Source organism: Schistocerca nitens, chromosome 3 (genome assembly GCF_023898315.1).
Source record: "Schistocerca nitens isolate TAMUIC-IGC-003100 chromosome 3, iqSchNite1.1, whole genome shotgun sequence".
NCBI classification, from domain to species: domain Eukaryota; kingdom Metazoa; phylum Arthropoda; class Insecta; order Orthoptera; family Acrididae; genus Schistocerca; species Schistocerca nitens.
In genome coordinates, this window is record NC_064616.1 from 779,961,690 (window position 1) to 779,976,282 (window position 14,593).

The window sequence follows — 14,593 nt, forward strand, 5'->3', positions numbered from 1 at the left end:
TTTCTGTGACAGCTTGTATACTTGTTATTTACACAGGATGTACATGACATATAGTGTTGCTTCTGTTGACTACATATAAAAACGTCTTTGCAACCGTTTTTTATGTACTTTTGCTAATTTAGTTGTATACCTTGTACAGAAAATAGTGTGAGATATTTAATTTGTGTGAGTTTCTGCACAACTGTAAAACAGGAAAACTGTAAGTAGAAGCTCTTTCCAGATCTCGCCATTAACTCTATACAAAGATCAATCATTAATTAAAAACTGCACGTGTTTTTATGCATTACAGTAAAGAGAACAAAACAATACAACATCTCACACATCGAAAACATCACTTAGCATACCGAAAACTGAAATCATTACCCGAAGCGTGTCATGCAAAATATAAATAAAAAGGAAATCTTGACTTATAGCAGAAAAATTGTTTCGTAAGTAAATCTGTAAAATCCTTTCATTTTAAATAGCAGCTATTACATAAGCAGAAAGTAATTACATAAATCTGTAACGCTTTTCTTGGTGACCTTCTGGGGCAGAAGTACAGAAAAGATGGACAATCAAGAAGGATTCGTATATGAAATATGTGAAAAACGAACAAGGAAGGTGACTCTGCTATATCTAGCGATGTATCACAGTGTGCCGAAAAAATCGAGACAACGAGCGAAGAACCTTTTGTTTCACTATTTGATTTGCAGTGATACGTTTTGTAAATTGTTTTGAGAGCAAAGAATTTTAACATTGGCAAAAACTATTTAAAGAAATATTTCTGCTTAAATTATAGAGAGAATAAAGGAAAACAAGCGTACCTTTTTTAAAAAAAAGGAGGTTGCGGTTTAGCGTCCCAGTGGCATCGAAGTCATTAGAACCGAAGCACAAGTTCGTATCGTTTCAAAGATGGGGAAGGAAATAGACCATGCCCTTTCAAAGGAACCGACCCTGCATTTGCCTGGAGCGGTATAGAGAAATCGCGGAAAACCTACATCAGGATGGTCAGGCTCGGATTTGAGCCGTCATGCTTCCAAATGAGCCTATGTTAGGTTACTGGGAGTTTTTCCTCTGCACTGATACATTCTATCATGTTTGTGTTACTTTTAGAAACACCGACTCTAACAATGCTCAAAGCATTTCAAACGGGTTAACAGACGTACTGCAGTATTCGAAAAACTTGTCTTGATTTGCTTTTCAGTTTGCTGCATAGAAGCGCAGACTTTTCGTATATTGATCTCTCGTTTAATAGCGGATTAACCCAATATTTGTACTCATGCCGTCATTTCCGAAGTGTATGTACAATTATCACAAAATATAATGCAAGGACCGCAGTCTTATTTAATGAAATTTGGCCCATAGTTGATATTAACTACGCACAGTAAATGTTGCCGCAGCTCGCCCCGACGCACTACGGGTAGGATTTCCCAGGGTCGGACGTGTTGCGTGAAACAAGGGCTAGCCGCTGCATATAAACACGGTCATTTGGCTGTTTTGTTGACGTCTAGTCTTTAAATAGACCTTAATCAACCACTATCTCTATTTTATTCGGGGATGAATTTTACAACATTTGTTTCAGAAACGTATAATTGATATCGTCTTATTGTTTGAGAGCTAGTTAGTTAGTGAGTTAGTTGGTTGTGTGTGCAGTCTCGCTTAGAGATTAAATACAATTACGTTACATATCTTGTTGATAACTTGAGAGGGGTGTCTTATTGTTGGTATATGAGAGCAGTCTCACTGAGAAATTTAATACAGTTACATTACATATCTTGATAATTTGGTGGAGTTTTGCCGTAGAAGCACACCCCGATGTGTTATCGATTACTCGAATTTGTGTATCGTGCTGTGAGTGCGAGAGAAGCATTGTTTGTTTACAAACTTGGTTGTACCGGTAGAAAGTAGTGAAGCTGTAATTCTATTTGGGGCGGTAGTATGGAAGTTTCAGAAGATTCTTATTCAGTGGTGATAGATGTTGGTCATTATACAGTCCGAATAGGGTGTTCGCAAGATGATACTCCAAGAATGGAATTGCCATCTCAAGTTGGAATTTTAGATCATTTGAGTTCGACGGAAGCTGGAAAAGCGTCGTGTTCCTACGTAACACAACCGAAAAAATATTTGTTTGGCAATGATATTAATATACCCCGGGGCGGTATGGAGAGCGCATCTTTCTTTAAGGATGGTATGATTGACGATTGGGACTCATTTGAAAAAATGTTGGAGTTTGCTTATGACACATGTTTTCACTCACGGTCCGAACATCATCCCATTCTCATTTCGGAACCGGCGTGGAATGTAAGAAGGAAACGCGAACAATTGACAGAACTTATGTTTGAAAAGTTCAAGGTTCCAGCATTTTTTTTAGTAAAAAATGCTGCCTTAACCACGTTCGCAAACAGACGCACGACTGCGTTAGTGATTGACAGTGGAGCAACTCATACCTCAGCAGTTCCAGTCCAAGACGGATTCGTTCTGTCACGTGGCATTGTGCGAACTCCACTTGCTGGTGATTTTTTGACTACACAGTGTGGAGAATTGCTGAAGGTTTGTATAAATGTAATGTAATAAACATTCCCTGCGCAGTGAAAAAAAAAAGTCAATAACCACTCCACCTCGCCGTTTCATCCAGCTGCTGTTCGTGGTTGTGACCCTCTTTGTGTAAGATTGAGCCTAATTGGTTTCATTGGGATGGAACCTGTTTCAGATATAAATGTCGCCGTGTGCATAGAATTATCTTTATTTGTTCAATTCACCTTGGATGAATGCTAGATAGTTCCCTTCATAGCCCCTTTGCCATGATTTGCACTCTACAAATCCTGGGGGAGGGGGGGGGGCGCTTTTTATTGAATCATACATTAAGATTTGTTCCTATTCCATTAATTAATGAACTAGGATGGGACTGCATGCTTGCACACGTCCAACCAAGCTGCTATTACTCTAAGTTGAACTTACATCGTGGCCGTATAATACTCGTAGCTCTTGCCATGAAATGTTGGGACCGATGACCGTAGCAGTCTGATCCCTTCAATCCTACAAACCAACCAACCATGAAATGTTGTATTTTCTGAGTAGATTTTCAGTCAGTGTTAAATATGTTTGTTTGATGTCTGCCAGTTATGATTCCTCAACATTTCTGTGACACTCTTCTACGAGTCAAACAGGCCCGCCGTTTGTAGTGCAGTTCATTTTATAATCTCATGTGGTGTATAATTTGTTTGTGTCACTACTGTCAGTAAACTTGAGGAGAATTCCTGATTACTATATACTTAATAATTCTAAGAATTATTTATTGCCTGTAGTAAATTTTAATGTTGTCCCCCACTGATTTAAGTCATTGTTTATCCTGTCCACCACTCTGAGATGCTGTAAATACTGGGACAAAATTTAATTAATTTATGGTGAGTTTTGAGTTTATAACACCGTCAGAGTAAAGTATGATCTAACCATTAATTCAAATTTATGAATTTCACTTGTCATGACTGTACATAATGTAAACACATCATGAACAAACATGATTACTTTGCTGTTGTGTCTTCTGTAGCCTATTGTACACCTTTGATTTACTGTCACAATTATTAGTAGTATTTATTGCCATTTGTCATGCATAACCTGAAGTACATATTCCAGCAATTGTAATGTAAGCCAATCTGTTTTCACTTCTCTGCTCCAAAATCAGCTCAAACATCGCCCATCAATGACAATACTACCACAGATCATCTACAGTGTTCCATACATGCTTGGTCAGACCTAAGAAAACACCGAAGTTTATACACATGCATGATAAACTACAACTGAGCAGACCTATCTGTAGTTGTGTTACTTGTGATACAGTCATCTTAGAATAAAGTTGCCCTGCAATAATATTTAGACCACTGGAAAGACATGGTGATGTATCTTCATAAGTCTTGGTCATAATTCTTCCTTGGAGAGCATCAAGAAAACCAATATATTACTGGTAATAGCGTCACAGAGCTATCCCCATGTGTAGGGCATTCAGTTAGCGCAGCTCATGGTGTAGAAACAATTTTACAAGGTGGCAGTTATACTAAAAAAATGTGAATGTCATACGGCTTCATTGGCTGGGATATTCCAAGGGGAAGTTTCAGCCACCTGTTGAAAAAGATGTTCTTCCTCTGTACACATTCGCCCCTTTACTTGTGGATGCGTGAGAGATGTGTGCGATGTATGTTTGTGGAGTGTAGGTGAGTGTAATGGATGTGTGTATAGTGTAGTGTTATCTTTGTGTTCTGGTCTTTCTTAACACTTTGTGTCATGCCCTTGATACTGCGTTGTCTTCATTGTTGGAATGCCCGTAAGATTGCAGGCTAATCATCTTAGTTAGGACTGCCATATGTGTAATATTATAGGTATGGCAGTCCTTGTGCCCATAGAACTATGGGGATGGCATTCTTTCCCGCACTGAACACAGTGTAATATTACAGGTATGGCAGTCAAAGTGTTAAGTCACATTACATTTACTTTCATGTATGGCAATCTTCTTCAATGTCTGGTGGTTCTGATCTCTCATGATTGGCTTTTGCCTTCTATTAGTCACTGTTACAGATGTGTTCCTGTGATTCATATGTAGCTTATTATTATTCTAGGTATATAGGATGAACCACCTAAATTTTCACCTGTAAAAACATTTGGCTCTTTAAAGAAACTGGCAATCTCTCTTCACAAACATAATGACGAATTACTCATAAAACAAAGACCAATGTACTTTTACAACTTCGTTTATCACTGAGATACAGACGTCAGCTTTTTTAATGAGAAACTGTGGAATATTTTTTGTTCCAGAATAGCAGATCTGTATGGGACAAATTTAGTGATACAACTCTTTTATGGGTCTGGCAAGAAATTATGGAGTAAAAATGGATGGAATGTAAGGATTTTGTTGTTTTAGCAGTTTGAACGGCATCTCACTTCGAAGTTCGCCCCATTCTCAATTGAGAGTGGCTCAAACATCATGCGTGGATCACACTACTTTTCATGCAGAGAGCCATAAGGAAACTAAGAAATTCAGTCTTCTGAGATAGAAACTGAGGTTGTATGCAAGATTATGTGGGCAAGAATCAGTATCAGGAGAGGGCATAAAAATATAATTGGATACTTCTATCAACAACCAGACTCCTCTACTTACGTAATCAAAAACTTTCGAAAAACCTCAGTTCGCTAATATGTAAGTACACCAGTTATATGGTAATCAATGGAGGAGACTTTTGACAATCCAACAGTCAACTGGAGTAATTTCAGTTTTATTAATGTGGGTGTGATAAGACATTCTACAAATAAATGCCTTCTCTGAAAACTACCTAGAATAGATGGTTCAGAACACTGTGTATGATGGAAATATATTAAACCTGGTGGCAGCAAATAGACCTAATCTATTTGAGAATGTGCACTTTGAAACTGGTATCAGTCACCAGGAGGCATTTGTTGCAGTAATGATTAAAAAAGCATGTAAAGTCTATGTAAAACAAGTAGAAATATTGGTGTGTTCAATAAACTAGATAAAGAAGCAGTGTGTCACATCTCAGTGAAAAACCTGAAACTTTTAGCTCATGACAGGAGGTGGCTGAGGAACTGTGGCTTAAGTTCAAACTCATAGTTGATCATACACTTGATAGATATGTACCCAGTAGAAGAGTTCATGATAGGATGAATCCTTCATGGTAAACAGTCACTGTAAAGAAACAGAGACTATTGCATAATAGGTGTAAAACAGTGTGTAGGGCTACAGATACCGGATGAAACCTGTTTGGGTGTCAAGAGAGCAAAGTGTGATGCCTTCAATGACTAGCACAGCAGAATATTATCAAATCCAGGATGGAATAATGACAATGTTCAAGGATAGAAAACATTGATGATGTGAAACCGAATTTGTTCTTTACACACGACATGCTGAAAGCCATGAATCAAGGCAGTCATGTAGATGCAGAATTTTTAAATTTCTGAAAACATTTTGACTCGATGCCATACCTATGCTTATTATCAAAAGTGAAGTCATATGGGGTATCAAGCGAAATTTGTGATTGGATTGAGGATTTTCGATAGGGAGGATGCAGCAAGTTATCTTGGATAGAGAGTCATCAATGGGTGTAGAAGCAGCTTTGGGCATGTCCCAGGGAAATGTGTTGGGGATCCTTGCTGTTTTTTGTATATATTGATGGTGCTGAAGACAATACTAAGAGTAACATCAGACTTGTCTGAGAGAGGGTTCACAAATGTTCAACCAGTTCTTAACATTTCAAAGCAGTGCAAAGATTGATAACTTATGTTAAATGTTAGAGATGTATAATTGTGCATTTTGCAAAATGAAAAAAAATGTGGTACCTTATGACTCAGGCTCAGTCATAAATAAAGTGAGTGGCAGACTGCAGTTCAGTGGTGGAATACCAGGGAAGTGTAATCAGTCTACATAGGAGATTGCATCCAAATCACTTTTGTAAGCCATCCTAGACTGTTGCTCAGTGTGTGGGACATGTACAAAGTGGGACTGAAAGCAGATTTAAATAGATGCAAAGAAAGGCAGCACAACTGATCACAGGTTCAGTCAACTCATTTCAGAGTGTCAGGGAGATGTTGAAAGGACTGAGCTGACAGACTCTTGAAGCTCAACAGCAATAGTCCTGAGAAAGTGTATTAGCAAAGTTTCAATAACCAGCTTTAAATGATGACTCCAGGATTTTACTACAACCCCCGACATATCACTCCCATAGGGATTGTGAGGACAAGATTAGATTAATTACAGTATGCACAGAGGCATATAAACAATCATCCTTCCCATGTTCATTTGTGAATGGAATGAGAAGAGCTCCAATAACTGATACAGTTGGCCATACCCTCTGCCATGCACTTAATGGTGGTTTGCAGAATGGAGAAGTAGATAAACTTCCTGGTGGTATGACATTCAAATAGATGAAACAGCAGCACAAAGTTGGCATGTTCAATGTATTTTTACTCTTTAATTTCTTGTCAGGCCTATAAAAAAGAGTTAAATCGCCTAATTTCACTCACATAGATCTGCTCTTGCAGTGCAAAAATACTAAGGTTCCATTTAAAATTGAAAAGCAATGGTAATACCTGTAATTTGGTAGTTAATGAATCTACGAAAACACGTTGGCCTTCGTTTCATGAGATCCTGGTCACTTTTATTCTGGTGAAAATGATTGCAAGTATCTTTAATGGGTCTAAAGTTAGTTGAGGTGAAAAAGATAGGCATCACTGGTAAGCAGTAGTCATCCACCATACATGTTCGCACAGTGGTGCTGTTCACTCACATTCTTTGAGAGAGTGGCTAGCTTTAGTATTTGGGAGGAAACCACAGCAATACTAAAAATTTGAGTCAATCTGTTCTTAACTTCTGCAAGCCATGTTCCCCACATTTCTTTCCATTACCAAACTGATAATACCTTGATGCCTCAGGATGTGTCATATCAACTGATAGCTTCTTCCAGTCAGGCTGTGCCATTAATTTCTTTCTTTCCCAATTCAATTCAGTACCACTTCATTTGTTATTCATTCTACCCATCTAACTTTTAACATTCTTCTATAGCACCCCATTTTGAAAGTGTCTATTCTCTTCATGTCTGAATTGCCTGTTGTCCACATTTCACTTCCATGCAAGGCTACACGCGAGACAAATACTTTCAGATAATACTTCCTGACACTTAACTAATATTAGATCTTAACAACTTCCTCTATTTCAGAAATATTCACTTCGCTATTATCAGTCTCCAATTTATAGCTTCCGTACTTTTCCCATCATCAATTATTTTCCTGTCCAAATAGCAGATCTCTTCTACAACTTTACTGTCTCATTTTCTAACCCAGTTCCCTCAGGATCATCATATTTAATTAGACTACATCCATTAAATTGCATTACTTTTATTGATGTTCATCTTATAATCTCGTACAGCACACTATTCATTCCGTTTAGTTGCTCTTCCAAGTCTTTAGATGTCTCTGGCGGAACTAAAATGTCATTGGCAAACTGCAAATCTTTTATTTCTTCTCTCTGACCTTTAATTCCCTTTCCTAAAGAGGATATTATTGTTCATATCTCACTCTGCACAGATTTTCATACATAATTATATATTGACTCAGACGTGGTCTCACAAGGGCTTTGTAACAGTCCTGTATCATACATGAATTACCATTAGGATTCCTCTGATAAATCTGACATCTGCTTTTCCCACAGCTAGAGATATGGTACACCTAGATACTGATTTCATTACCTGACTTAATTATGTGACTACATTTTTTTCTCCTTCTGTCATGTATGGAGCACGAGAAAAATGATTCTTTAAATGTGCCTGTAGTTATTCTAATCTTATCCTCACTATCCCAATGAGAACAATATGTAGGGGTTTGTAGTATATTCTTAGTCATCAATGACAGCCGGTTCTTGAAACTTGGTTAGTAGACTTTCTAAGGATAGTTTCCATCTATATGCAAGAGTCTGCCAGTTTAGTTCTTTCAACATATCCATGAAACACTCCTGCAGGTCAAACGGACCTGTGATCATTTGTGCTACCGTTTTGTGTATACGTTTCATGTCCCCATCTAGCCCCATTTGGTATGGGTCCCACACAATTGAACAATATTCTAGGGTGGGTTGCACAAATGATTTGTAAGCAATTTCCTTTGTAGACTGATTGCATTTCCCTAATATTCTACCAATAAACCAAAGTCTGCTACCTGCTTTACCCACAACTGGGCCTATATGATTGTTCCACTTCATGACCATACTGTTACACTCAAGTATTTGTATGAGTTTACAGATTCCAACTGTGATTATTATATTCATAGGATACTATGTGTTTTTTGTTTTGTGAACTCCAAATTTTTATTTTTTTGAACGTTTAAAGCAAGCTGCCAATCAATGCGCCACTTTGAAATCGTACCAAGGTCTGACTGAATATTTTTACAGCCTCATCCAGACTGTATTTCATTGTAGATAACTGCATCATCTGCAAAAACATCTGAGATTACTGTTAATATTGTCTGCAAGTTCATTAATAAAACAACATGAACAGCAAGGGATCCAACACACTTTCCTGGGTACCTGTAAGTTACTTCTACATCTGTCGATGACTATCCATCCAAGATAACAAGGTGCATCCTCCCTAACAAGATAACCTCAATTGAGCCAAAAATTTTGTCTGATACCCCATATAATCATATTTTTGATAATAAGCGTAGGTGTGGTAGTGAGTCAAATGCCTTTCGGAAATTGAGAAATGCTGCAGCTACCTGACTACCTTGACCCATGGCTTTCGGGATGTCGTGAGAAAGGTGCGAGTTGGGTAGATCTGAATTTTCGAACCCCATGCTGATTGTCAAGGAGGAGGTTGTTCTGTTCAAGATGCCTCATTATGTTTGAGCCTAGAATATATTCTAAGATTGTATGACAAATGGATGTCAAGAGTATTGGACAGGAGTTTTGTGGATCACTTTTGCTACCCTTCTTGTAAACAGGTATGATTGGCACTTTCATCCACCTGCTGGATGCTGTTTTTTGATTGAGGGCTCTACAATAGATTATACAAACAGAGAGAATAATGCAGCTGTGAATTGGGTATAGAATCTGATAGGAACTCCATCAGGCCATGGGGCTTTGTTTAGTTTTAACGATTTCAGATGTTTCTCAACACCACTGAAACTAATATCTGTTTCACACATATTTTCAGTGGCACGAAAATTAAGTTCGAGCAAAGGAACTTTTGAAAACAGGGTTAAGTATTACTGCATTTGCTTTGCTACTCTCAGCTTCATTTCCAGTCTCGTCTATTAGTGATTAGAGACAAAATTTGGTGCCACTGACAGCATTCACATATGCCCAGAATTTTATTTGGTTTTGTGAAAGATGATTTGACAGTATTCTGCTACGGTACTCACTGGAGGCTTCACACATTGCTCTCTTGTTTGCCAAATGCATTTCATTCAGCATCTCTCTATGTATGTATGACTTGTTTATGCATATTAAGCAATAGTGTCTATTTCTTTAAAAGTTTCCATACAGTGCCTTTGTACCATATTGGGATCCTTCCCATTTTGAGCTGTCCTGCTGGGTACATATCCATCCAGTGAATGTTCAACTGTTCTTAACTGGAGCCATAGTTCCTCTACATGCTCCTGTCGTGAGGTAAAGGTTTCAAGTTCCTCATCGAGGCAAATGATATAAGTTCATTTTATCGATCTATGTACTCTAAATTACACTTGTTTCTGTAGGGGGAGGTCAATTGCAAGTCTTTTCTATCTTCACATTTTTCTGCAGTTTTTAGATCATATAACTTCCCTGTATACAACTACTGTCATCTGTGAATTGCTTCAGAGAGGCAACTTTTCCATTTACAGTACTCCCATTAACCAGACACTTAAGTGTCAAAAGTAGTGCAAAACTAATGCCTGATGTTAAGCTATTTGCATTTTTAGTTTTTTTATTTCAAATTCCTCTGTAACTGTATGTAAAATTGAGGTCAGCCTTATGGATATCTTATTTAGTATAGTTTAACAAGTAATGTTTATTTTAATTTTGTTATGAACCTTTCTTTTAGTGTCCTAATCAAGAGTAGCTCTTTTATAAAGTGTGATTGTTTCAAAAATTTTAGTCTGATTACATTCTCTGGTTGATATCTCCTCTCTGAAATGTATTTCTTATTTTTAGTGTCTTCTGTTGTGGCAGTTTGGGAAGGAGGAATGCATTAAAAATATCTGTTAGTATTTCATTTTCCCCTCAAATGTGGCGGATGTAGGAGATGCAGCTGACAGTAGTCAGACATTAACTCTCCATTGACACTGATGTTCCACCTGTCTAAGCCATTGTGGGTTGTCACTGGACCAATAATGCATGTTCCTTGTATTTACCTGGTCTTTGTTTGAGAAGGGACATTCATCTGTAAATAGAACATTGAAGAAGTAGTTCGGATTGGCGAGGATTTGCAGCCATGCTCACTGACAGAACTGTACACGGTTCTGGGAATCATTCCCATGCAATTCTTGATGTAGGTGTACATGGTAAGGATGGAACCGATGACATGTAAGAATACGATGTACACTGGTTTGAGGAATACCAATCTCGTGTTCAAGCTGTCATGTGCTCACATGTGGATTCATAGCAACAAAAGCGAGAACAGTAACTACGGCAGCTTCGTCTGTGCAAGTGCTACGACAATTGCATAGTCGTGGGTTGAAACATCCCTTTTCCTGAAGCGTTGTAACAACAAGATGAGAAAACATCCATCGGGAAGGTGGGTTCGTGTCAGGGCATTGCTCTCAGTACAGTTCAACTGCCAGCATAGCATTTCGCCTACCTTCAAGAACAAAAATAAAAGAAATGTTATGTCGATGCAGTTTGTAGGAAGGGCAGCCTTTACTGTATGCCTACTCTACACAACAGTATTTAAAAGAACTAAACTACTGTACTAAATGTACCTATACATAAGAAAACAGTATTGCAATTACTGTTCTGGTAACTTACATTCCCCATAGATGAGTAGCATTTCTACCTTCTCTTTGTTGGTTTACATTCTACTCACGCAATTCTTCAACTGATGATGGTTGATGGAATGATGGGTGTGCATTCTACTGATGTTTACATTTGTCCTCTGTGAATGTCAGCACGTGGATGTGTTCCATTACCCCGAGTACCTTCCTTAAGCACTGGGAGCATCAGTGTTGTGTTATGTAATTAATAATGTGTTTCAGTGAATGGTTCATTGTGATACATTTTTGAATAGGTCTTTAGGAGAGGAAATGAATTACCGAATAAAAAAATACAGGGCGCCATTTAAAAAGTCATACCACTGTTCATATCTTTGTAAAAAACAAAGCTACAATAAAGGCAATTATGCTGATTGATGTCTCCGTGAAGGCTAAAGAACATTTGCTTGAAACATTTTGTAACTTTCATCTGGACAAATAATTATTTAGAGTGGTCAAGATAAATGGGACATCCTGTATACCACATAAATTAATAAGTAATGATACTGATCCTCCGTGACACACAAAACAGGCCAGAACACTGTTGCAGAAAGGGGGGTGGGGGAGAACATGCCAAATTTAAAAGTATGCAAAGTCTCCGAGATTGGCAAGGCTTTACAGAAGCTTGAAATTTAGCACACACTTCAATGCGAGATGCTTTTAGTAGTTTCCACAACGAAACTGTGTCTCAAAATGTGGCAGAAAACCCAAAGATATTGTGATGACACGTAAGGTACACCAGCAGCAAGATGTGATCAATACTTTCACTGTGCGATAAAAATGATGTCATTGATGATGGTTTCACTGAAGCATTATTACTAAACACGGTTTCCCAAAACTCCTCCACCAAAGAAGAAATGTAGAACAACTGCCAAAATGAATAACATTGACCTAGATATCCTTGGTGTTAGCAAAGCCACTTATATCAGTTAATAAAGGCAAGGCAGCTGATCCAGATTGTATACAAATCAGGTTCCTTTCAGAGTATGCTGTTACAATAGCTCCATACTTAGCAACCGTGTACAACCACTCATTCATAAAAAGATCCGTACGTAAAGACTGGAAAGTTGCTCAAGTCACACCAGTACCCAAGAAAGAAAATACGGATAATCCACTAAATTACAGACCCATATCACTAACATTGATTTGCAGTAGGGTTTTGTAAAATATACTATGTTCGAACATTATGAGTTACCTCGAAGGAAAAGATTTATTAACAGATAGCATGAATTCAGAAAATATTTTTCTTGTGAGAGATAACTGGCTCTTTATCCTCACGAAGTCATAAATGCTATCAATATGGGGTGTCAAATTGATTCCATGTTTTTAGATTTCCAGAAGGCTTTTCTCACTGTTCCTCACAAGCATGTTCTAATCAAATTGCGTGACTGAGGAGCATCACCTCAGTTGTGTGACTGGATTCTTAAGGTCCTGTCAGAAAGGTCACTGTCCATAGCAACTGACAGAAAGTATTCGAGTAAATCAGAAGTAATATCTAGCATTCCCCAAGGAAGTCTTATAGGCCTTCTGCTGTTCCTGATGTACATAAATGATATAGGAGACAATTGGAGCAGCCCTCTTAGATTGTGTGCAGATGATGCTGTCATTTACCATCTTGTAAAGTAATCAGATGATCAAAACCAATTCCAAAATGATTTAGGCAAGATAATCTGTATAGTGTGGAAAGTGGCAGTTAATTGTAAACAACTAAAAGTGTGAAGTCATCCACATGACAGTTACATGATAAATCACACACATCTAAAGCCTGAAAATTCAACTAAGTACTTAGTAATTACAATTATGAATAACTGGAATTGGAAGGATCACATAGATACATAGATAGTATTAACAGTAAAGCAAACTGAAGACTGTGGTTTATTGGCAGAACACATAGAAAGTGCAACAGGTCTACTAAAGAGATTTCTTGCACCACACTTGACCACCCTCTTCTGGAGTATTGCTGTGCAGTGTGGGATCCACATCAGACGGTACTGACAGAGAACATTGAAAAAGTTCAAAGAAGGGCAGCTCGTTTTGTATTATTGTGAAATAGGGGAGAGAGAGAGAGAGAGAAAGAGAGAGAGAGAGAGCCATGGACATGATATGTGAACTGGGGTGCCTCGATTGTGAAAATATTCTGTTGCGCCCACCTGCATAAGGAGAAATGATCATCATGATAACATACGATAAATCAGAGCACACAGAGAAAGATTTATGTGCTCATTTTTCCTGGATGCTGTTTGAGAGTGGACTGGGGTGGCCCGATTGTGAAAATATTCTGTTGCGCCCACCTGCATAAGGAGAAATGATCATCATGATAACATACGATAAATCAGAGCACACAGAGAAAGATTTATGTGCTCATTTTTCCTGGATGCTGTTTGAGAGTGGAACAGTAGAGAAATTCTTAATATGCAAAAAGTGTTATGGAAAGTGAAATCATGGTGTAAGAAAGATTTCCCTCTTTATGCTTTTCCTTCACTATTGTAAATGTATTTCTGTGTTCTTGTAGGTAAGAAGTAAGTTTAGAGTTATATCCCTGTAGACTCAAAAAAATGGTTCAAATGGCTCTGAGCACTATGGGACTCAACTGCTGAGGTCATTAGTCCCCTAGAACTTAGAACTAGTTAAACCTAACTAACCTAAGGACAGCACAAACATCCATGCCCGAGGCAGGATTCGAACCTGCGACCGTAGCGGTCTTGCGGTTCCAGACTGCAGCGCCTTTAACCGCACGGCCACTTCGGCCGGCCTGTAGACTCAAAGCCAAATGAGTTAACTATGCACCTTTCATTAGATCCCTTCCTCGTAAATTTACAGACAGTTGTGGAACATTCGGTGTTAGCAAGAATACCATAAAAATTTACCCACGCTTAAGAGAGTTTGGTACATATATGAAGCTAGCTGTTTCTGAAAAGTAGCACATGTGATTAGTGCTGATCAAAATTAATCATTCATAATTAAAAGTCACATCTATTTTATAAATGTGCAGGCCTACCCCTGAGAAAGTGTTTTATCTTTATTGAATGTAAGGAAATTGAAGTCCCTGAAATGGTAAACCATATCACTTAAGTAATGAAAGTGAATGTACATATATCTCTGCTACATTCTACACTTCAGT

The 14,593-nt window shown here is 38.1% G+C and overlaps 1 protein-coding gene across 1 annotated transcript in view; it reads left to right on the forward strand.

Annotated features, from left to right (window-relative positions):
- The first annotated feature begins 1,843 nt into the window (after positions 1 to 1,843).
- Positions 1,844 to 14,593, forward strand: part of LOC126248791 (actin-like protein 6A) — a 93,419-nt gene continuing 80,669 nt past the window's right edge. The window contains exon 1 of the mRNA XM_049950175.1: positions 1,844 to 2,529. Within this exon, the coding sequence (XP_049806132.1) occupies positions 1,918 to 2,529 (612 nt within the window). The 5' untranslated portion in view covers positions 1,844 to 1,917. The remainder of the gene's footprint in view (positions 2,530 to 14,593) is intronic.